Source organism: Diaporthe batatas (genome assembly GCF_019321695.1).
Source record: "Diaporthe batatas strain CRI 302-4 chromosome Unknown Contig00014, whole genome shotgun sequence".
NCBI lineage: Eukaryota > Fungi > Ascomycota > Sordariomycetes > Diaporthales > Diaporthaceae > Diaporthe > Diaporthe batatas.
Window position 1 is genome coordinate 1,189,624 of NW_025408561.1, and position 21,528 is coordinate 1,211,151.

A 21,528-nucleotide genomic window follows, 5' to 3' on the forward strand; every position below is an offset into this window, starting at 1 on the left:
GGGCCCAGCAGGGACGTTTAAGCTTTTGCTGTGGCGGCCCATGCGACCATGCCCTCTCCAGGGAGCCCAGAGAGCTCATTCCGACCCCGAGCTCCGAAGGATTGGTCAGCTGGCGCACCAGACCAGTTCGTCATGGTCAACCAGAGAGCCCAGAGCCTTTCTCGCTTATTACTAGCCGGGCTGGGTGACTCAGGGGCAAGGGTTCTGCTGGCTCGAGTCACCAGATGAGTCACCCGGGGGTTCGATTGACCATGGACCATAGATGATGCAGGAGCTCGAGGAGCCCCAAGCCCAGCACTGAGCATCCTCTTCCAGCAGCGACTCACCACCATTGATAGCCTCACGCCCTTGCTGCCTCGACCCTGCCGAGGCGGCTAGACAGAGGTGACCAACTCGTTCAATCCGACGGCTGAAGACACTGACCCCCTCCTCGGTCCTGTGCCTCAACATGGGCATGGAATATTGCTCAAATGCGCAACCATCGACGGCATGCCAGCTCTCTGCAGCTTTTCTCCACTCATATCCACCTCGTCAAACAGGCTTCTGTCTACTCAAGTACTACGCCTGCCTACGGTGACTTTGAGCCTCAGGACGGTTCCCAAAAGTACCCATGTAAGGTACCGATGAGGATAAACAAGCCGACAGGCGAGGTCACCCACGGTCACCCGCGGTCACCCATTCAGCCACCCTCTCAAGACAACGCCCAGGGCCGACAACCGATATCAGATCAGACTAATGAGGTACCGACGGCGTGGCTAGTGATGCTTCTGCGCAACATGGCCAAAGCAGGCCTGGTCAAGTGGACAAAGCTAACCACTCCCTCCATGCCAGTAAGCAAGGCTGGACCCTGGGCTGCCCCATCACTTGTCAATCTTGCTCCACGCCCTTCGGCCCATCTTGGTCCTCCCTGGTCTGCCCGAGCTATGAGGCACCGTTTCATTTTCCAGTGCTGCCTGCCCGCCTTGGCCATCTGCAATCAACACTGATACCTGGCCTCACTGCCCGGCTCTTACGGAGTCCACGCCTCCCTCTCCCATCCTCTCATCCTCCCATCCTCCCGCAATCGTCATTTGCCCCGTGGCCCACCCTGCCGGTACTAGTGTACCCGCCGCCCGTCCCCCATGCCCAGGTACTTTCCCAAGAGCCCTTCCTCCTGCGGTGGGCATGGCGTCGGCGGCATCTTCTCACCTGCCGCAATCCTTGCTAGCACCGCACCCTTCCAAGTCGGAATTGTGCGTCACCCTCTGTCGCGGCAGCTAGTCAGTAGTCAGTAGTCACCATGTTCCATGTTCCACCGGGGCAACAATCGTCAACTTCGGCTTGGTCCGGAGCCCTCCAGCCCCGGGCTGTAAGCTGCGCGTCTACCCTGGTGTGTACGTGAGGACTTACACGTACAAGGCAGTCCCTTGTCGTCCCGGCCGGCTACGAGCCTCTACAAGGTCCTATATAAACAATCCAACTTGCCACCTGAATATTCAGTCACCTCCTTGTTCACCACATTGCTGTCTACGAATCATACTTGCTTATGCAAAGCCTGTTGCCCTTTACGATATCCTACCGAGTTGGTGTTCTAGTAGACACCATCAACTTTGATAAGTTATCACACATGTGACCAGCCTGCCTGCCTGCCTGTCCCAGCCACAAGTCACTCTTCTCAGATAGGTCAGGGCATTACCATCAAATTAAATTCCCATACCCAAGACTTAATTATTGCATGTCCTCGCCCGAGTTCTCGGCCCTCACCGAGTCAATTGCGAACTTGTCACGGACGCGTCCTCGCCCCAAGAGGAAGACGACCAGCGCTCAGGGGAGACGTTGACCTCACCCAAGTCCCACTACCTCCCAGGAGAGCAGGCTCTGGGGACAGCGCCCGAGAGACGGCACAGCACAAAGGCAAGGAAGCAGTCAACAAGCTCCAGCTCAGATACGAGAGACAGAAGGCCTCAGAAGCACAAACATGCCGTCCGGCTCATCTTCAAAACACCACCATCACCACCACTCGTCATCCAGCTCCTCCAAGAGGCACGGGTCTTCCTCGTCGTCCAAGCACCATTCAAAAGGCGACGATTGGTCGGAAGTGACCGAGCCCGAGGAGCGGAGGCGGATCCAGAACAGGATCGCGCAGCGGAAATTCCGTAAGTAGTCCAGACTTCCTCCTAGCAGCTCGAAGACCTCTCACCCACCCGGCCAACAAGACCCGCGCTGACCCCTTCCACTTCACAGGCGAGAAGGCACGCGAACAAAAAGAACGCGAGGAGCGCGAGTCCCGCAATGAACAACTGGCAGGCAGCGCCTACCAGGTCCCGGTGCCCGAGGACTTCATGTCCCCCGAGGGCGGCGAGTACGGCGACTACCTGTCCGGGGTGCCGTGGGGCGGCGTCAGCATACAGCACATGGTGGCAATGGGCCACGAGAGTGAGAGCCGGCGGGGGAGCCGCAGGGGCGGCCTGTCGGACCAGCAGCAGCAGTACGGCGACTACAGCGCCTTCTACGACCCGGCGCTGTATGACGCGCAGCTGGCCGGCGGGTACGGCGCCGGCGCCGGCGGGGCGGACGACAACAGCAGGTATTTTGACGCCCTGTCTACCTCGGGCTCATCACCCTCGTACTTGTCGTTCGATTCGGGCTCCGGTTATGACAACTTCTCAGGGGACAGCAACAGCACCTCGGGGGCGAGGTACTAGACCCGGCTGGGGAGGAGGATTCTGCCCCCGGGAAGGGTCAGGGAACGGGAGGTCGTGAATATGTGAGTCTGTTCTTATCTTCTCCCTCGACTGGCAGGAAGGCAGGGGATGTATTAGGCAGCTGGACTAACGTGCAAGGCAGCATGCATAGATCTGTATTTTTTTTTCAATCATCGAGGCAGCAGCGTAGAGGCTGGTTCCTTGTTGACCAGGCGTCAATAGCATGTGCTTGCTTACTCGGCGGGAAAACTTGCAGCAGGCCTGGAGGCTGGGCTGCTGGGCGAGAGTCGATGGTTACGTGTCAGGGGCTTACCCATCTCCAACAAGTCATCGATGGTGTGAGAAACACACCCAACTCACCTTTGGTTCGGCTACGGAGTTTTGGCGAAATAAACCTTGGAATACAGCAAAGCGGCTTACGAGCAGGCCCCTGCTTCATTTCACAGGAGGATATGGATGGTCTGGAAAAGCGGTACATGTCTTTGGTGGTCAATCTCTTCATTTCCTTTCACTAATCTTCTTCCTTTTCGACCTTTTCAACGGCTGAATATACCCCTCCGGTCTTGGTCGTCCATTTATTTACTACCACCAATGGGCCGCTTCAAGCATCCTGTAATGTCTACACAAGGAAGAAGGAGAACGCGGCGGGGAAGAACTCGTGGGCATTGGAGACATACAGAAGACAGGCATTGGAGCAGGCTTGATAGATCTCCCAATCATCAACATCTTACATGTGCCAAAAAAAAAAACTTTCGTCTACTCGTTGTTCACATACTGCCCGGGTTCACACCCGAAACATCACAAACGGCCGTGCGAAAACAAACGGCGTCTTGCACCACCTCAGAGCGCCAGGCACCCATCACGCCACATATCGCATGCAGGCATTGCATTTCTCGCAAAGGGCGTTTCGGCAAGGCAGCCACATCATGGGAGCACAAGGAAAGGGGGGAAAACCAAAACATGCCAAAGTGGATCAGGCACGCGCGTGCACGTTGTGTACACGCATACGTAAGTAACAGACAGATATCCCCAGAAGAGGTCGTGTCTGCCTAAACGGTCCGGCAAAAGTGTCTGCTGTCGTGTCAACCCCTGTCCGCCCAGAAGTGTGCCCATCCCTGCGCCCACCCAACTCAATTCCAGCGAGGCTAGCCCGGACAGGCTTGCATTAGCCCGCCATGTTCCCCACCCCCTCTGGCCAGGCACGACCTTATTCTGTGGGCTGCATGTGAGGAACACGCGTATCTGCTCCCAACCTGGGAACGCTGATGACATCGGAGTTCGAGGGGCTTGCGCGTCTGGCAGGGCGAGGATCAGACCGCCTTGGACAGTTCTGTTCTCGACCATATGAGATGGGATGGATCCTTCTAGATCCCTTCCATGTCCACGTTTCTTCCCAACTCAAACCAACCCACCAATGATACTTCACCCCCCCAACACAAGAGTCAGCGGGCGTGTGTACATGTGCGTATGCGTGGTACGGGCATGTAAAACCTGCAGGACTTCGCCTGGAGCCTCATGCCGCTTTCTTCACGCTACTATGACCTGCATGTACCCACCCCTTCGCCAGCGGTGGGATTTGTGGCGCCATCTTGTGCTCTTCGCTGATTACACTTTGCTTTACCCCAGGTGAGCGCTTGGTAACATCTGCTTGGCATTGGCTACAACGTTACAAGGAGATGTAATGGCATTTCTGCCTTGGGAACGTGTCCCTGTAGTTGCCTATATGCCTTCCCCAGAACGACAGAGTCCTAAGAGGACCAACTGGTTCTGCTTGGCTGTGTTATCATAGTATACAATCCACATGAAGCAATCCGAATTGTTCACTAAATTAGAATATATGGGATGGTTGACAGAGTTCAGTGACTCGGGGCTTAGGCCCTCTGGAAGCGAATTGGCAATACCAGAGTGACGCTTTAGCATGGTGGAATGAACTTTGTACTCTGTCGTGTGAGCTGGAACTCCCTTAAGGTAAACCCATTTTTAAAAAACTTATAGCGGCAACCTAAAAAGTCTTGACCGTGGTTTGTCAAGTCTCTGGGTGCAAACAGCGTCACGCAGAACCTGCAAGTGAGCAAGGGACTCGGGCTTTGGGAATAAGAACCCATCTGGTTTCGTTTCTATCCCGCATACGTCTGAAGCCATACACGGAGCCTTCATACAGCAGTCAACGCTCCAAGACCCAGCATTATACAAAATATGCAATGCCGATATCACTAAGGTATTAGAGCAAGCGCTTCTTATGGTCTGGGAATGCCGTGATACCTAGGGTAGTATTGGCTTGACAACAGCACCGCTTATGCAATCCTTCCACTGCTCAGGCCTAGTATTTCGGTACGTGGACGCGTGCATGTGTGTGTGTGTGCGTGTATGTGTCAAGAAATTCCAGATGAAGCGCATATTCACGGCCAGGTCAGTTTTACTATCAGTTATCATGTTGTCACCCATGACGCGGGGAGAATGCCGAAAGTCCCCTGGGACACTTGGCATGCCATAACGCTTAAACGGCTGCTCATACCTCCATTCATGAGTTTAGAATACGGGTTTGCTGGTCGAGCCTCTCCACATACAGTGAGGCGCCGCCTGTCACAGCAGGAAGGTAATTCAAAAATACGAGTCCATTGTTGCACGAGAAGAAAAGACCAAGGACTATGAGGAGTTGGTGAAGTCGCGGCGTTTGTGCAGACCTCGGGACAAGCTGGGTAGTAACTCCATCGCCCGCCATCACGCTGTTCAATGTTGCTGTCTATGACCACGATATCGACTTCTGGCGTGAGATTCGACACGGTCTTGTGAATCCTTGGATCTTCTTGTCCAGTCGAGCGCCGGGTGTGCTTGCGCCCCTTGATAGGAGCAGAGCCAGCGCCGTGGACTCTGGAGTAATACCGGCTCTGTATCCGTGGAGCTGGGCGGTGATAAAACACCAGGAGAGTGGGCGGTACTTTGCGATGAAAAAAGCTAAAAGCCACGGAGATGATGAGATTTACCTGAATAGTTTATGCTTTTCGACTATCGAAACCTTGGTTCTCTGCAGATGTGAGCTCTAATCTGGCCCGTCGTTGTAATTTATGCGACACTTTTTTTCATGCTTGCAGCAGAGATTGATGTCCCTCAAACGGACAGTACTGGCAATTTTCTTTCAGCACCGACGGTGTGGGATGGACAGCTGTCGATCCCGCGCCTGTGGCGCACAAGGTTATGCCTCACATGCAGCACGAGAATGGGACACCTGACGAGTGGTTTTCCAAGAGTCTCCTTCACAGTGGGAAAGCACGATTTAAGTTGTGCAAACACTGGTGTTTCGAGAAGGGGAAAAAATGGACATTGGCCTAACGGAACCGATAATTCACCCCCGTGAAAGTTTATCTGCCCATTTATCAAGCTTCGTCAGCATGAGAACTTACTTAGTAGGTAGGGGTGCCGAGATGCCCGATACACCAGGAACCCATCCCTGAATCGGCTAGACGGCTGAATATCCATGCAAGGTACGCAACCATAATCTCCTTTAATATGCTCTGCCCGGTAATTGGCGTTCTGATGTGTGCTTGGCAACATGTCTGTCCTGAGATCTGATTAGCGAGCTGGTTCTTCATATTTATTAAAGACCTTGGGGCCGCTTCAGCAAACCAACAGTTCAAGTCGCGTTCATTCCATATAAATCAGCACCCACTGAAGTCCTTCGTTGCCAATACTAGTCGCTCATTGTTTCTCAGTTTGCAAACAGTCATTATGAAGTCGCTCGCTATCAATATCCTCTTTGCGCTTATCAGCGTAGGTCAAGCCAAGCCAGTACATCCCAGATCATCATCCATTGAAGCCTCCTTGGAGCTCGGTCCTCTGGATGCGTCACTATTTTCCAGCCAGAGTCATGATTCCGAGGGCCATGACCCCGGATGGCGACCGTTCAAGCTGACATGGCTCGAAACTTTCGGTGGCGAAGCTGGGACGTCGCCATCGTCAGACAACTGGATCTTTTCCTTGGGAACACAGTATCCGGGAGGCGCTGAGCGTTGGGGCAACAATGAGTTCCAGTACTATACCAACTCAACGGAGAATTCGGTGCTTACTGGGAAAGGAACGATGAAAATCATTCCCCGAGAGGCACCTCGTTCGCTCCGCAATGACACAGTCCATTATACCTCGGCGCGCCTGGAAACACAGCGGACGGACTTTGCTGCGAAAAGGGGCGGCAAAATGTACATCAACAGCCGCATCAAGCTCCACAGCGTTGACAAGACGAAGATGCAGGGCGTCTGGTCTGCCTTCTGGGCACTGGGCGAGTCGTTCAGAGGCAACTACACAAATTGGCCCATGGCCAGTGAGTGGGACCTTCTCGAAGTTATCAATGGGGACCCGAAGATTTATGGCACTCTCCATTGTGGTTTTGCGCCCGGGGGCCCATGCAACGAGTACAGCGGCTTAGGGAACGGAGGCGTGTCTTGGGAATTTGATGCTTGGAACAATGTTGGCTTCCTCGTCGATCGGGCGATAAAAGCCAACGAAACATGGAAGAATGAGAGATTGGAGTGGTATCTGAATGGCAATTTAGTCCACAATATCACGGGCGCTGATGTTGGCGACTTCGATAACTGGGAAAAGATCGCCCACGACGGGCACTTCCTCCTCCTCAATGTCGCAATGGGAGGCAATTGGCCGGGACCCCCAAACAACAAGACTGTGTCAGGAGAACAGGTCGCAATGGAAGTTGACTATGTGGGGGTATGGAACTCAGCCCACTAGCCTCTTTTAAGTACCATAGGGTAGACCGTGCTTCAAGCGTTGTGAATGCAAGTTGCTTCTCCAAAGTCGAAAACAAACAGCGGCCCCCGTCATACCTGTGTGACGACTCATGCTCACCTAGTCATCTCTAGTTATATCTCTGTCTCTCAGGCTTGACCTGGTCAGGTGAGGTTTCTGAACGTGATGACCGACCTCTTTTGATAAATTAAAAAGTTCTTGACCGCAGGACCACCACATACTCGGCAAGCTGGACCCGGAATTACAATCTTCAAAAGTGCTAGGGGCATTTGAGCACAACACCCAGTGCCTCGGCAGCGACAAGCTTCACCCGGGCGTTCAAAACTTTCCACAACCCATGAATTACTTCAGGACGGATCTTTTCTCCTTTCCCCATCAAAGAATGTGCGCTTCAAGCTCCAGAGCCAATCCTCTCATTTGCTACAAGTCTAGCCAAACTGCACACTACGTTTTATAGAAGACTTCAACTGACAGAAAGAGACCAATTCGAATTTGTGACTAAAATCATTTCATGGATTAACTCAACCTCTCTTAGTGTTCTGCCAAGCAAGGTATTTGACATGGACAGCTAGATGAATGATATCGATTGATCCCTATGGACCTCGGATGGCAGGCCAGCGCCTGCTACTCTCACCACCACCCTTCACTCCGTCTTCCATTCGCCAGCCTCAGCTCTTCGACATAACTCAAGCAGCGTTTGCGCTGCAAAGTCGAAGTCGTCTAGAGTCAAGTAAACCTGCCCGCTGATACGCGACCAGAATGCTCCCGCGTAAAACTTTGTCGGTATGTACGTCTCATACTTGTCTGGCGTTTCTTCTTGGATCCACTTGGCTATGCGTGCTCCATCCACTTCTTGGACACCGAGCTGGGCTATGCTCAGCGGCAGTCTCACATTCGTGAAGCAGCATCGCTGCATTGAATCTGAGCATTCGCCAAGGACCTCAGTGCCCAGTAGCTTGGCCATCCGCCTGCCCCCTTCCCTCGCAATGCTTTCACAGTACTCACGGATCCTGGCTTCCCCGCCACAAACCTCTTGTCGCCACTTCAAGGCCACAGGAACGCAGACGAAGGGGGTGGTGTCAGTGGTGGATACCTTGACGAACAGACGAACAAAGTAGTCCGAGGGGTCCATTAACTCCCGCGTGTCAGGCTTCTCGTATCCCCAGGAAGTGGGGAATGTGGTACGGATGAGACGATGATTTGCAGTGGGCACATAGAGAATAGCACACCCCCGAGGCACCATAAGCCATCTAGATATGGTGTCAGCAGCAGGATATTAAAGTTGTATGGGGAGAAGGATTAACAGACTTGTAACAGTTGGATATCATGAAGTCGGGCTTCAAGCTTGAGCTGCCAAGGTGGGATAGGTCAATGTGTCCGATGCCGTGGGCGCCATCAACGAAGCTGAGAATGCCAAATTTCTTGCACGACATCACCAACGCCTCCCAAGGAAATCGCACCCCGGGAAACGTCAGCACAGTATCGAAAACGGCCATCTTGATCGGCTGTCCCCGTGATTGAACCGAATGGACCATTTCTTCAAACTTTTCCAGAATTACATCATCACCCACGGGATACGTGAGGTCCACACTGCGCAGATGTATGCCAGCACCTTCTGCGAGGGACTGCAATGTCTTCAAGCAGGCACCGTAAATGGTATTGAAGTGTATTACAACGTCCCCGTCCTTGAAATCAACATTTCGCAAAACGGTGTTGATACCAGTTGTAGCATTCGGGATGAAGACGACTTCGTTCACATCAGCACCCAGTAAGGGAGCTATTGCAGATCGAGCTGTTTGAAGGAGCTTTGGATAGGTATACCGAATGAAGGTATCGGGCCGCGCCTCGCTTTCGAGTTGAAGCTGCCGCTGATATTCTGCTACAGTCCGAGGGAAGGCCCCAAAAGACCCATGGTTGAGCGGTCTGTAACCCTGAGCGAAAGAGAAATGATCTTTGCGAATCTCGACCCCAAACTTTTCAGTGGGATCCGTGCGGGATGTTATCTGGGAGTCCATAATACTGCGATGCCCGGGGGCAGGCGAGTCCGTTCGAATAGAATGCGGAATGTCTCTAGCTTCCGAAGCAGAACCACTGTGAGCGCAGACAAACAAGGGAAACCAGCAGTCGACAGCAGTGTGTAGCGAAGAGTCGGCTGTGCATGTGAGAGGCAAACTGGTAAGACGTGCATATGAGTACGCGGATTGTCCAGTTGGACATTGGAAATTGCCCAGGTGTTGAACACCAACGGACAGCTGAGTGGGCAGGCGCTTGTCCCATTCGGGACGGTGCGGCGCGTAACTGCGAACCTGCCCTGTGGTAATTGTAGAAGAGGAGATGGGCTGAGCAGGAGCGTGGGCTCATCCCGGAGCCCTCAGCATTCATCTGTGCCTAAGATCATCGCAAAACCCCTTTCTCAACAACCATCCTTCCCGTCGTGGGAGGCATCGGGGCATCCGAGCGACTATTGCCAATTGATCCTTTATCGCTTACTGCCAGCGTCGCTGCTGTGGCAACTATTGCCACGCAGATATGTACCATCATCACGGATATCAGGCATGACTGCGCGGCCCTCCCTGGCCGCATTCACGCTTTGAACAACGAGGTTGAGGACTTGAGAGTCGTGCTATTTCAAGTCACAAACACCATCAAAGAACGACAAATGCGTAGTGTCGAAACTCACGCCGAGCCCCACGTACAGGACTTGCTTGTGCAAGGCAGCACGCTTGAGGAACCGGCTCCTTGATCTCAAGGAACTGCTCACTCGTATCCAGCTTTCAGGCTCTAGAAAGCGGGAGCTGGTTTTCAGAACTCTACTATGGCGCAAACAGCAAGAAGCAATCGGTCTTATACAACATGATATCAAGAGTTTGAAGTCTAGTCTGAATGTCCTGCTTGGGGCGTCGAATTCGTAAGCCATGGGAAACGCCCGCGTGGTTCTGCGTGCACAGGCACTGCATGAGCTGGGCTACTTCTACTTATGAAAAATATTGAACGCATAACTGATCCACGCATTAAATAGATGGGATATGATGCGCATCAGACTTGAGCTGGAACGAATAGCCTCTCCAGCTGTCCAGTTGGAGGAACCTGAACGGAACATCACCCTTGGAAATGACCAAACATTCAAGGATGTTTTGCACACACACGAACAAAATTTCTCCAAAACGTTGTTTGAACAGGATCTCCGAGTTGAAGAGCGGCTCAGCAGAGTTGAGGCACTTTTGAAGGCTCAGACAACACAAATGCAGGTCTCTCAGGTGTCCCAAATGGGGTCACTTTACGATGTTTCGCCGCCAGCTTATAGGAAACGAGCAACGCTTCCAATGAGCCCCATATCCGAGGAGCACCTACGAATGCGGTCGGAGGCGGTCGGAGTCCGTCTCAGACAGACTCAGTACAGCTGCAGACCGAAATGTCCATGTGCTTGCCACACTCAGCAGAGGTCTGTTAGTCCTTCATTTATGAAGCAGGCTCTTGGGCAGCTCTTCGTTGGTTATGCCGGGCTGCCTGTTCTGGGTAACAAATGTGATGCCTTGACATGCGAGAGGAGTCAGATTCCCAGCATCAATGTCGAGTACTGGTTTCCACTGGGCTTCTGTTGGTCCCAAATCATCAGATTGCAATTCGCATACCAGACGAATATAGGCCCATCTTTCCAAATAAGTACTCTGAGGAGGGTACCGGACTCGGCTCAGAGTGTGAGCTTTTCTCTGAGCGGCAATATCGATGGACTGAAAAGACTCCTTAGTCAGGGTCTAGCATCGCCCAGGGACGTCAGCTCAACAAGAGGCTACTCACTACTTCGGGTAATTCAGTTACGACCACTCATAAAGCCCATGTTACTGACTGTCATCTAGTGGGCATTGTACGGTCAACAATATGAGATGTGCAAATTCCTCATGAACGCTGGTTCCCAGGTGCTGACCCTACTTATCGGTTAGTTTCTCGTCGTCTTCAATGTTCCCAACAGTATGAGTCACGACCGGACAATTAACTGTTATGCACAGGCCGATAGCCGCAAGTGATGATTGCCCAAGCGACAAGGCTTGCGATATAATTCTCAGGGGCGGCCTTCCGCGCGAGGTTGTTGAGATCCTAAGGATCATCGCCGAAGGGAGTGACTTTATGGACGACCAAAACTTCACAGCCTTGCACAAAATAGTGCTGGGGCTTTCGTACCACAGCCTGGAGCAAGAGATTTGCAAGGACCCAAGCAATGTGGACCTCAGAGACTCGACGGGAAGGACGCCATTGCAGTGGGCCGCAGCTCGAGGTGACAAGACTGCTGTGGTGACGCTACTCAGCTACGGCGCGGATCCAAACAACATGGACAAGAAGCTCAACACCCCTTTGACTCTTGCTGCGAATCAGAATCATACGATATGTGTGCGACTCCTTTTAGAAGCTGGTGCTCTGCCCGACCTAAGGCTTCCGGACGGGGTGAAGTTTGGCACGCCTCTAAACTGTGCCGCTCGCAATGCAACAGATCCAATGCTAATGAAGACATTACTGGACTTCAATGCTAACATTGAGGCAAGCGGTGTGGACGGCATGACACCTCTTCTGCATGTGGCACGGGGCAGCAGTGCGACCCAAGCAATGCTACTCTTGGAGTACGGCGCAAACATCAACGCCACATCCAAAACAGAGCAGACTCCTTTGACAGCAGCTATCGAGCACAACAATCACGGTGTTCTGAGGCTGCTTTTGGAGCGATGGTTCGAGTATAACGAATGCCCACGACTCAAGGGACCAAACTTGCTCGAGGTAGTCGCCCAGTATGCCGACGCTCAGACAATGCAGATACTGGCAGCCACCGAACATCTGCGTGCCCGCACAGATAATACATACATCATCGAGCACTGTTTTCAAGTCCTGGAAGCCCGAACTGACGCGTCGGAGAAACTTCTCGGCGCTTTCAATGACCTGATATCTGTTTTAAAGAGTGTTGACAACTCTGCAAGGGGCATCGATAGCAAGATGGAAGCCGGACTCATTGGTCACTTTGAGGCTCTAGAAATGTCAGATCAAGACTCAGATTCAGATCTTACATTTGAGGATGCGAAAGAGCATTTGCAGCCTCTCTTGGAGCCTACACCATCGGCCTGTCCAGCATTCATACTTCAGAAGAGAACAACCATATGAATACTACTGGCGGCGTTCTAGTCAACACCGCCGTCCAGATAGTGCCCCTTAGCCTTACATGTGTGTCGTAAAGCTGAGGCTATATACACCTATTATATTTAACTACTATTATTTACTATTATATTTAAGTATTATAGAAATAAAATAGTTATTCTTAAAATGTTAATAATAATTAAAATATAAAATAAATATAAAAGAATATTTAAAAATTTAATATATAAAAAAATATAATAAGAAATAAATAATATTAATTTATTAAATAAATATTAATAAACCTTTTAATTACTTAAATATATATAGTTTCGCTTTTATTCCGTATATATCTAAGGACACTTAAATATATACTTATAATTAATAGTATATTTAACTTTAATATATATAAATCTAGCTTATCACTATATTGTTACTAGTATGAGTTATATTTTAATGTAACTATATGTTCTGGTTAGCTGGGTTTGACTGCCACGTCTCTTGGTGTCTAGCTATCTGTGCTGTATTACTGTACTTGGTGACGGAAATAGCTTTCAAGCGCGGCTCCTCGACCAGGGGTTCAACGGATTCAACAGCTGACGCGCGTTGGACCCTCCCGAAGATTCCGGGCCAGATTGGTCCATTACGGGCACACATCTCGAAGGGGGGCACGGGTCTATTTCCATTCTTGCCAAGAAGCTTCTTCCACAGACGTATCAGTCGGAAATGTGTCGATAAATCATGGATGTGGGTTGTTCGGCATTCTCATATGTAGGGAGTAATGGGACCATGCGGTGTAGTATTGTCCTGAGCAGGGAAACGGACAGGCGACGAGGGTAATTTGTGCATGTATGAAATGTCAGTTCTTTCATTGCATCGTACCCTAGTCTTGGAGAAAGGAGCCCTGATTAAGATGGAGAATCCCGGGGGGTAGGGTCGAAGCGGGAGGGCCGAGAGACAACATTACCAACTCCGAATTCATGCAAAAGTCTAGAAGACCACCGGATGATGATCAGTCAGTAACCAGGGTCACGTCGAATTTTATTCAAGGATTCGAAAGTTAAGATTTTCACTGCATAACTACAGAGGTAGTCATCAAATGGACAGCGTCCGAGGGCACTGTGGGTGCCGCTTCCTTCCAGTGACCCAACCGTGCCCCGAAGGATGCATTGGCCTCCACGGATCGACTTGTTGGAGGATCAAGGTACGGAGTGCCACACAGTATGCAGTACGGCAATTGCATTCAGGTCTCTCGCAGCACGGCTGTTTCCATGCCTGCCCCACCAGCCCCACGACTGCCATTGAAATGCCAGAAAGCACAAACACATGGGACGATATTGGCATCTCAGGTTTGAGCGTCACAGGCATGGCAGTAAGTTGCCCAAATCACCAACGAGTGTTTCGGATCGCTCGGCCAACCTAGTGTCGCCAAGAGATCCTTGGGAGAAGCAACAACCTCCTGAAGTCCCTTGTTATCCGTGGGGTCCGCCGGCCGTCATCATGTGCCCGCCCTGCCGCCCAGGCGTGCCGGGAACCGAAGGCAGATAACAGCACAGTGGAAAATTTGTGACCACTCACCGGGCCCTCGGCCTCGTACGGAGTACTGCGGAACTGCTGCAATCCGTCAGCATGGGTGACGGTGTGTCGCCGACCTGTGAAAAGACCTGCCAAGACTCGCTTGGCCCTCTCCCAGCTAGTCTGTGATGCCGTTGCAGCCTCGGATTCGTCGCTTTGCAATGCGGCAGGCGGCTTCACCCTGGTTGACGGCAATGATCCACTAGGATTCTGACAAGGATGCATGTCCACCACGTCGGCCAAGAAGTGCCACAGTAACACCTGTCTGCGGTAAGGCTGCCATGGCCGCCCCGGGCATTGAAGGTGGTCGCGTGCCCGTCATTCTGGACGTGTACGTATAAACCTGGCGGTCCCTCCTCTAAGCCGCCTCCTGGTCAGCCGTTTTCCACCGACATCTCTGTTTATAAAGTCGGACGAAGCTGTACAAGGTACACAGGCATCGGTTTGGCACGACCGACATCGACTGGAAGCCGGGTCAGCAGGAACAGCACAACCCTGACGAGGCACAAAGTACCTAGGTTTCCGATCCGATAACCTCCGACACCCACCAACCATGGGCGTGGGAGCATTTCTCGAGCCCCTGATCGTGGTGAGCCTTCTGGCTGGGGGAACCATCCTCAACCGCGATCGGCCAGGCAGCGGTAGACGGGGCGGCTATGAGAAGGGTATCAGATCGTCTTCTTCCTCGCCGAAGCGCTCGTTTGCTGGGGATGCCCTCGAGGCCGAGTCGGGACGGCGGTGGTCGGGGGATGGCGATGATACGATGCCGCTCAGCCCATGGAGCGCGGATTCTTTGGGCAGCTCCTCGACAACACTTCTCAGCCAGGGCGACGACGACCTAGGACCCAGGTGGCGACAGCGGACGCTTCGGCTTTGGAAGTGGGAGAAGAAGGTCATCACGCCCAACACCGAGGTCTTCGAGGACCGTCTTCTCAGCCGGGTATTGCGGAGGTTGCCTTTCCTTGTCGAGGCTTGGTACTGGGCCCTGATTTATTGGGTGAGTACAGTTCGAACAAACGACATACCTCCTCACCTGGGGATGACGAGGTCATGATCGGGCGCCTGTTCCAATTCATACTAACACAAATTCTCCTCCCAAGGTTTACCAAGTTGGGCGAGCCATCGGCGCCTTGGCAATGGATGAGTCGACCGTCGATGTCGCTCGGCGACATGCCCTGCAGCTCATCCACTTGGAACAACGGCTGCACATTTTCGTCGAACGCCCAGTCCAGGAGTGGTTCCTCCAGCACGCAACGCTCATGCGCTGGACCAACCGGGTGTACTCCTTCGTTCACATCCCCGGAAGCATCCTCTTCCTCGTCATGTTTTACTACCTCACCACGACGCGGCCGAGGCGAAATGCACAAAGTGCCCTGCCGAGCAAGCCCACCTCCAACAGCCGACCTGCCCTCAACCCGGCCCTCTACGAGCAGAGGCGGCGAACCATGGCTATGTGCAACCTGTTCGCCTTTATCATTTTCACGTGCTGGCCCTGCATGCCGCCGAGGCTGCTGAGCGACCCGACCTTCGACGGCCCAGACGCGAAGGAGGCCAAGGGTTATGGCTTCGTCGACACAGTGCACGGTGCGGACGGTGAGAGCAGCGTGTGGACCACGAACCGGTTCTGTAACCAATATGGTAAGTTTGAATCACTTGTTGTGACCGGAAAACAGACGCTATGCCCAGGGGCTCCGTCACCATCGTGCATTCCGAAACTGACTCCCTGCTCACAGCGGCCATGCCATCCCTCCACTTCGGCTACTCGCTCCTCATCGGCCTCACGGTGGCCACCATGCCTGTTCAGTTCCGCGGCTGGAAGCGGATGGCCCTGATCGTCGGCGGCATGGCGTACCCTGGTCTTATCCTCACGGCAATCGTTGCCACCGCCAACCACTTTGTGCTCGACGCTGTTGCAGGCGCCTGCGTGGTTGCCGTGGCGTGGCACGCCCAGGGCATCATGCTGAATTTGCTCGTATTGGAGGACTACTTCCTGAGGCTCGTGCGCATTCACAAGCCGTCCAAGGAGCTTGGGGGCTCGAGAGATGCGCCGATTGAGTAGGCGGTACCAGGAGATTGTATCCTTGCAGCAGGCGGGTTAATGTGTATAATAATATGTGTTACGATACCGGGGAGCGTTGTAGACCATGGTCACTGTTGTCTAGTATTGACGATTTTGAGAGTTGGAGTTTATTCGGGAACAGGCTTCTGGTTCACACAGCGAGACCTTTATAGAACGCACCGAATACCATGGGTTCCACCTGCTCAAAAGAATAGGCTTGCATGTCCTGGCCCAGTTCAGCCTCGCCAAGAAGGCATTTTGCTTGTTACACTGCGTCCTCATTCGGCGCCACACTGTTAGCACAAGTGCGAATACTAACAAACCAGTGATTATACGTTCTTAGCTGGTTGTGTAGGTGGTTTTGTTCTTAACCTGTGACACATATTAAAAGGTGTAGACAGTCCCTTTATATAGTAATGTAGGCTGCCTAGATTTCGCTAACACCCCCCCCCCTATATTCAACCCCTTATTCTACTATATATTTCAACTATCTAACCCCCTTCTATTTCATATATATCCAAAGCTATACATAGCGTCTTTATATAGTAGTAAACACTTAAATACCTAGTGATTAAAAATATAGAATGTTAATAATAGTTATAAAAATACAGTGGGTTGTTTAATAGTTAATTCAAGCAACAGTACACTATAACACCCTATAAGAATCCACACCCAAGTTATTTCTCAACCACCTAGTACTCTAAGTTGCTTTATTTAGTGCCTTATCATCTAACTAGTTTCACTTCTATTCCACACACATCCGAAGACATGCATGGCGCCTTCATACAGTGGTAAACGCTCAAGTTATCATTTTGAAAACAGATTTATGTTACCTTCATTTGACGAGCTCGGGCCAACGGTCCATGCCCACAAGTTGTCATTTTGACTCGTTGCAATCTAGAGTGAAAGAATGTTGTACCGCGATCAGCGTCGCTTATCGTCCACGACACCTGCTGGTGGATAAATACATGGCCAAGTCGAGCTTAATCCTTACAACCATGTAAGTGACCCACATATCTTGTCTAAAAACAGCGGTTTCCGCTGTTGCCTAAACAATCTCTGCCATTGCTTCCCAAGCTATCTCAATTCTGGACAATTGTCAGATTTTAGTCCCTGTAACCCAGCCTGTGACCAACAAACAGAATGGGTATCAGCGTATTCATCTTCGGGACCTTGGAATGGTCCTGAACAGTTCATAACAAGCGCTAGAGTCCAAGAACATGTTCAATGGGCTACCTAAGAGCCCACAATGTTTTCTCCTGCATCTTCCACATGCCCTGTTCGGGAAACCAACATGATGAAACCTCGGGAGAATGGGCGCGTACAATCCACGCCAGATTTAGTCATTCCGTTGCACTATTTCGATAATACTGCTATGTTCACAAACATCACTATGTACGCAATCATGGTATTCGATGAGGTCCTTGACCCCGAAAAGCTCAGCGCGAGTCTTGACCAACTCGTTCAGTGTGAGACCTGGTAGAAGCTAGGTGCAAGAGTCAGGAAGGGCGTAGGCATCCCAAGTTGTCCCCGGTCTCGTACAAACTGAGCTTCCACTGATAAGTGAGAAGAAAAATGGGCCTGATCTACACGTCCCGCGAGAATTCTCCTCCGACCGCCCAGCTATTGCATACACTCATGTCTCTCACGACATGGACAAAGCAGAACATCCGGTGGCATCCCGCATGCCCAGCTCCAAAAATGCCCCCATAGAACGCCCTGCAATTGTAGGAAACCCAGAGGAGTGGGCGGAGCTGTGCTGTGGCGCTGACGGGCCCAAAACGCTCCAAGATTACCTGGGCTCAGACCGGCCTGTCACTGGCCTCCACATTGTTTCGTTCAACGACGCAACGATTGTCACCCTACACTGGCTTCACGCTGCAGCCGATGCTATGGCCCTTAAGGCAATCTTAGACAGCTGGGTGTTAATCCTGCAAGGTCGAGAAGCTGACGTCCCCCTTTTGCATGGTTTCGACGAAGACCCTCTGCGCGAGCTGGGCTGTCACCCGACTGAGCCCTACTCACTCGCAGGCTCCGAGTTATCCACGCTGGGGACCGCATCGTACGTCTTGAGGAACGGCTACGATATTTTCTTGGGACAGAAACAAAACAAGACGGTGTGCATTCCGGCGGCTTTCTTGGGAAAACTTCGAGAAAGGTCACTACAAGATTTGGAGGGCGCCGGCCGCAAGGATCAGTTCTTGACTGATAACGACCTCATCACAGCCTGGTGGTCACGCGTTGCTTTTTCCCACTTGCCGCCTGAGAAGCCAGTGACAATCATGCAAGCCATGTCTGCTCGTTCAGCTCTCGCGGAGGATCTTTTGCCACCGGACAGGCCCTATGTCTCTAATTGTCTTACCTTCACAAGCGTCCTCAAGACTAAGAAGGAAGTCGATAAGTCCCTAGGTCTCTTGGCTGCGGATATACGCCGGGGTATAAATAAGCATGGCACCCGCGAACAGATCGAGGCCTTTCTAAGCATGGTCCGGAAAAATGCGTGGCCACTGGGGCCGATGCCCGTATTCTTCGGGAGACCCAACATGCACCACATCGGCTTCTCAAACTGGACCAAGGTCAAGACCTACATGATGGATTTCTCTGCCGCAGCTGTGACCAAGAGCAATACGCCTATCCTCCCGTCATTTGTCTCGCAGATTCAGACCGGCATACCTTATCCTGATGGGTTCCTGATTACCGGCCAAGACTCTCATGGCAACTATTGGCTCGAGGGATACCGGCCTGCTGGGCTGTGGGCACATGTAGCAAAGGCTCTCGGGGAGGAAGTCTAACCTTGTAATTAACTATAGACTGGTTCTCACAGCGGTTTGTGCCGGAAATTTCTCTCAAACAAGAACACTATCAAAGGGCCAAGATAGCAAATACGGCAACGAAAAACAGGGGCAAAATGGGTCAACTTGTATGAAGGAGACATGCACAATCCCTACTGGGGTGGGCTTTTGACTTCCAGAATCTCATAACACCTTTTTCCACAGCTTTTTTTCCGACCTTGGATTTTGAAAGTCATTTGTCTTTGTTTTTACTGGTGTGAATGAGCATTCTTCGGTCCCTGGCAAAGCTGGAGGAGTCTAGCCGGGGAGTCTGCAGAGGATGCATGGCACTACCTAGCATGCAGTTTTGCCCCTTAATAGGTACTTAGGTGATCTGCTTCTTTGCATTTCTTCATCCCCTGTGGTGATCGATTACTACCACTTTGGTCTGGGCCCTGACTCATATAGAACGCGACAAGTCTTCATTAAAGCGAATTACTCAACACTAGTCCACCGCCTATACACTTAGCGAGTTGATTAGTCCCAGTCCATTTTATTGTACTATGACACAAGGCCCTTCGACCCTGGTAAATGCCTGGAAGTGGTCAATGGATAGGATGGAGATTTCTACACGCATCAATGTCCAAGTACACGTGCTGCTCAAGGTATGATTGCCATTAAAGTACGGAATGTCTCTTCTCCGTGTCGACAGTAAACTGACGACCACAGTGAAAAAAAGGTGAAGCTCGCTTTGAGTCGCAATGTCAACCCGGTGCAGGGAACATGCTAATCTGCTCTGTATTGTTTCATATGACCAAATGCCCGCAGGCTGGGGAAGAGAAGGGGAAACAAGAGGAAATGAGCTGGGGGTGGCCGGGTTTATATAGTTTTGACGCCCAGGCGCGGACGGCTTTTCACCGCTTTCTAGAACTGGTCATGGGGTGATGAGGCGTGGACGTGCCTAGGCACCTACCCTTGTCAGTAGCGGCAGAAACCTAGGCAGCTCGGAAAAAAAGTTGGAGACGCCCGGGGACCATGATCGCATGTGGCAACTTCAGCCAGACTCCCAAGTACTGCAGCATGGAGTCGACCGAGGATGGAACGGCTCGAAAGGAGGCCCGCAAGCATGGTATGAAAACTGATGGCACCCACCCACCCGTACATGCACATTGGAACACGCCAGGAATCCAAACATTGACACCACCCATCATGATACAGACAGTGCGTTGCAACACAAGGAGGCAGCGCGCGCCCAGCGAAAGCTGGAGCGCAAGTTGAAACGGGAAGAGAAAGCCGAGGCCAAGGCTGCCCGCAAGTCCAACGTCAAGCGCGCAGGAAAATGGACTGGCGAGCGCAAGGAGCTGGACAAGCTCAAGAAGGCCGCCAACAAGGCCGCGAAGCGCGAGAAGAAACAACAGCGCGAGGTGGCCAACGCTGCAGAGATCCAGGCTCAGGATGAGAAGCTAAAGGCTGAGGTTGAGAAAGCCAAGGCCCGGCAGGCGCACCTGGCCAAGCTGCAGGAGCAGGAGAGCACGTCGGCGGAGGACCTCGATGAGGGGGACAAGACAAAGATGAGCAAGAAGAGCAAGAAGTCGAAGAAAACGCAGGATGAAGAGCCCGTACAGGATGCCGAAAATACACCAGCGAAGAAGCCCAAAAAGTCCAAGAAGCACAACCAAGAACCCGAGGCTGCGATCACCACCATCGAGGCCGGAAAGTCTTCCAAGAAAGACAAGAAGCGCAAACGAGACGCCGATGTCAACGAAAACCCCTCGGATGTCCCAGCTGAAGATGAACTGCCAGCCAAGAAGTCAAAGAGGGATAAGAAGGACAAGAAACACAAGCCAGAAACCGAGCCCGAGCCAGCGCATGCACCGGCCGACGAGGAGCCTCCCACGAAGAAGCCCAAGAAATCCAAGAAGCGCGACCAGGAACGGGACGTCCCGGCCCCGGTAGCCGTTCCGGCGGACGAGGTCGCGCTGAAGAAGGACAAGAAGGACAAGAAGGCCAGAAAGGAGAACAAGAAGGCCGCCGCCGAATGTAGCGGGAAGGACGAGGCCGGCAAGGACACGACGGCGAGCGAGAAGGCACTGGCGAAGGCACAGGCTGAGAAGCCAACAGCAGCAGCTGAGGCCGCCAACTGGAACGTTACCGCGCTTGAGGGCGGCGCCTCCAGGCAAGCCAAGTTCCTACGGCTTCTAGGCGGCAAGGGCGCCGGCACTGCCGCCGCGGCCGCGGGGCCTGCTGCCTCGGGGGCGGCCCGGTCGTCTTTCGACGTGAGCAAGGTAACGGGAGATCTGGAGCAGCAATTCGAGGCCGGGCGGAGGATGAAGTTCGACATGGGAGGGCAGCGCAAAGGTCTGGGTGCGTGAGCCTAACCTGCTGGTTATAGCTTGCGCAATGGCAGCCGTGGTTGCGATGCCACAGCAGAGAGGACGGGCGCAACGTCGGGCGACCAGGCCAGGGCAGAAACATCTCAGGCAGTGCTCTTGAAGGGTACCCGCTTGCTGCAACTTTTGTAATTCTTGCTAAAACCCGGCCTGACCCTCCTGCTCTGGGGGGGCATGTT

At 52.4% G+C, this 21,528-nt stretch overlaps 7 protein-coding genes across 7 annotated transcripts; 6 read left to right on the forward strand and 1 right to left on the reverse strand.

Moving 5' to 3' along the window:
- Positions 1 to 1,957: 1,957 nt before the first annotated feature.
- On the forward strand, positions 1,958 to 3,737 carry KVR01_011082 (uncharacterized protein; the record flags this gene model as incomplete). Its single annotated transcript, XM_044785586.1, has 4 exons — positions 1,958 to 2,135; positions 2,224 to 2,566; positions 2,650 to 3,156; positions 3,566 to 3,737. The coding sequence occupies 4 exons, from the start codon at positions 1,958 to 1,960 to the stop codon at positions 3,735 to 3,737; spliced, it is 1,200 nt and encodes a 399-aa protein (XP_044640229.1).
- A 2,673-nt stretch (positions 3,738 to 6,410) lies between these two features.
- Positions 6,411 to 7,421, forward strand: KVR01_010908 (uncharacterized protein; the record flags this gene model as incomplete). Its single annotated transcript, XM_044789979.1, has 2 exons — positions 6,411 to 6,961; positions 7,001 to 7,421. 2 exons carry the CDS (start codon positions 6,411 to 6,413, stop codon positions 7,419 to 7,421), a joined length of 972 nt encoding a protein of 323 aa, XP_044640055.1.
- Positions 7,422 to 8,051: 630 nt separating this feature from the next.
- Positions 8,052 to 9,597, reverse strand: KVR01_010764 (uncharacterized protein). The gene is made up of 2 exons (XM_044782256.1): positions 8,748 to 9,597; positions 8,052 to 8,689 (listed from the first exon to the last, which is right to left on the reverse strand). Exons 1-2 carry the CDS (start codon positions 9,452 to 9,454, stop codon positions 8,083 to 8,085), a joined length of 1,314 nt encoding a protein of 437 aa, XP_044639911.1. The 5' UTR covers positions 9,455 to 9,597; the 3' UTR covers positions 8,052 to 8,082.
- An 868-nt stretch (positions 9,598 to 10,465) lies between these two features.
- KVR01_010904 (uncharacterized protein) lies at positions 10,466 to 12,584 on the forward strand (the record flags this gene model as incomplete). The annotated part of the gene is made up of 3 exons (XM_044788674.1): positions 10,466 to 11,245; positions 11,297 to 11,375; positions 11,455 to 12,584. The coding sequence occupies 3 exons, from the start codon at positions 10,466 to 10,468 to the stop codon at positions 12,582 to 12,584; spliced, it is 1,989 nt and encodes a 662-aa protein (XP_044640051.1).
- A 1,793-nt stretch (positions 12,585 to 14,377) lies between these two features.
- Positions 14,378 to 16,550, forward strand: KVR01_011134 (uncharacterized protein). Its single transcript, XM_044792993.1, has 3 exons — positions 14,378 to 15,126; positions 15,230 to 15,767; positions 15,863 to 16,550. Exons 1-3 carry the CDS (start codon positions 14,683 to 14,685, stop codon positions 16,186 to 16,188), a joined length of 1,308 nt encoding a protein of 435 aa, XP_044640281.1. The 5' UTR covers positions 14,378 to 14,682; the 3' UTR covers positions 16,189 to 16,550.
- A 1,929-nt stretch (positions 16,551 to 18,479) lies between these two features.
- KVR01_011075 (uncharacterized protein) lies at positions 18,480 to 18,980 on the forward strand (the record flags this gene model as incomplete). Its single annotated transcript, XM_044787354.1, has 1 exon — positions 18,480 to 18,980. One exon carries the CDS (start codon positions 18,480 to 18,482, stop codon positions 18,978 to 18,980), a length of 501 nt encoding a protein of 166 aa, XP_044640222.1.
- Positions 18,981 to 20,039: 1,059 nt separating this feature from the next.
- KVR01_010905 (uncharacterized protein) lies at positions 20,040 to 21,331 on the forward strand (the record flags this gene model as incomplete). The annotated part of the gene is made up of 2 exons (XM_044794643.1): positions 20,040 to 20,088; positions 20,178 to 21,331. The coding sequence occupies 2 exons, from the start codon at positions 20,040 to 20,042 to the stop codon at positions 21,329 to 21,331; spliced, it is 1,203 nt and encodes a 400-aa protein (XP_044640052.1).
- Between the last annotated feature and the right edge of the window lie 197 nt (positions 21,332 to 21,528).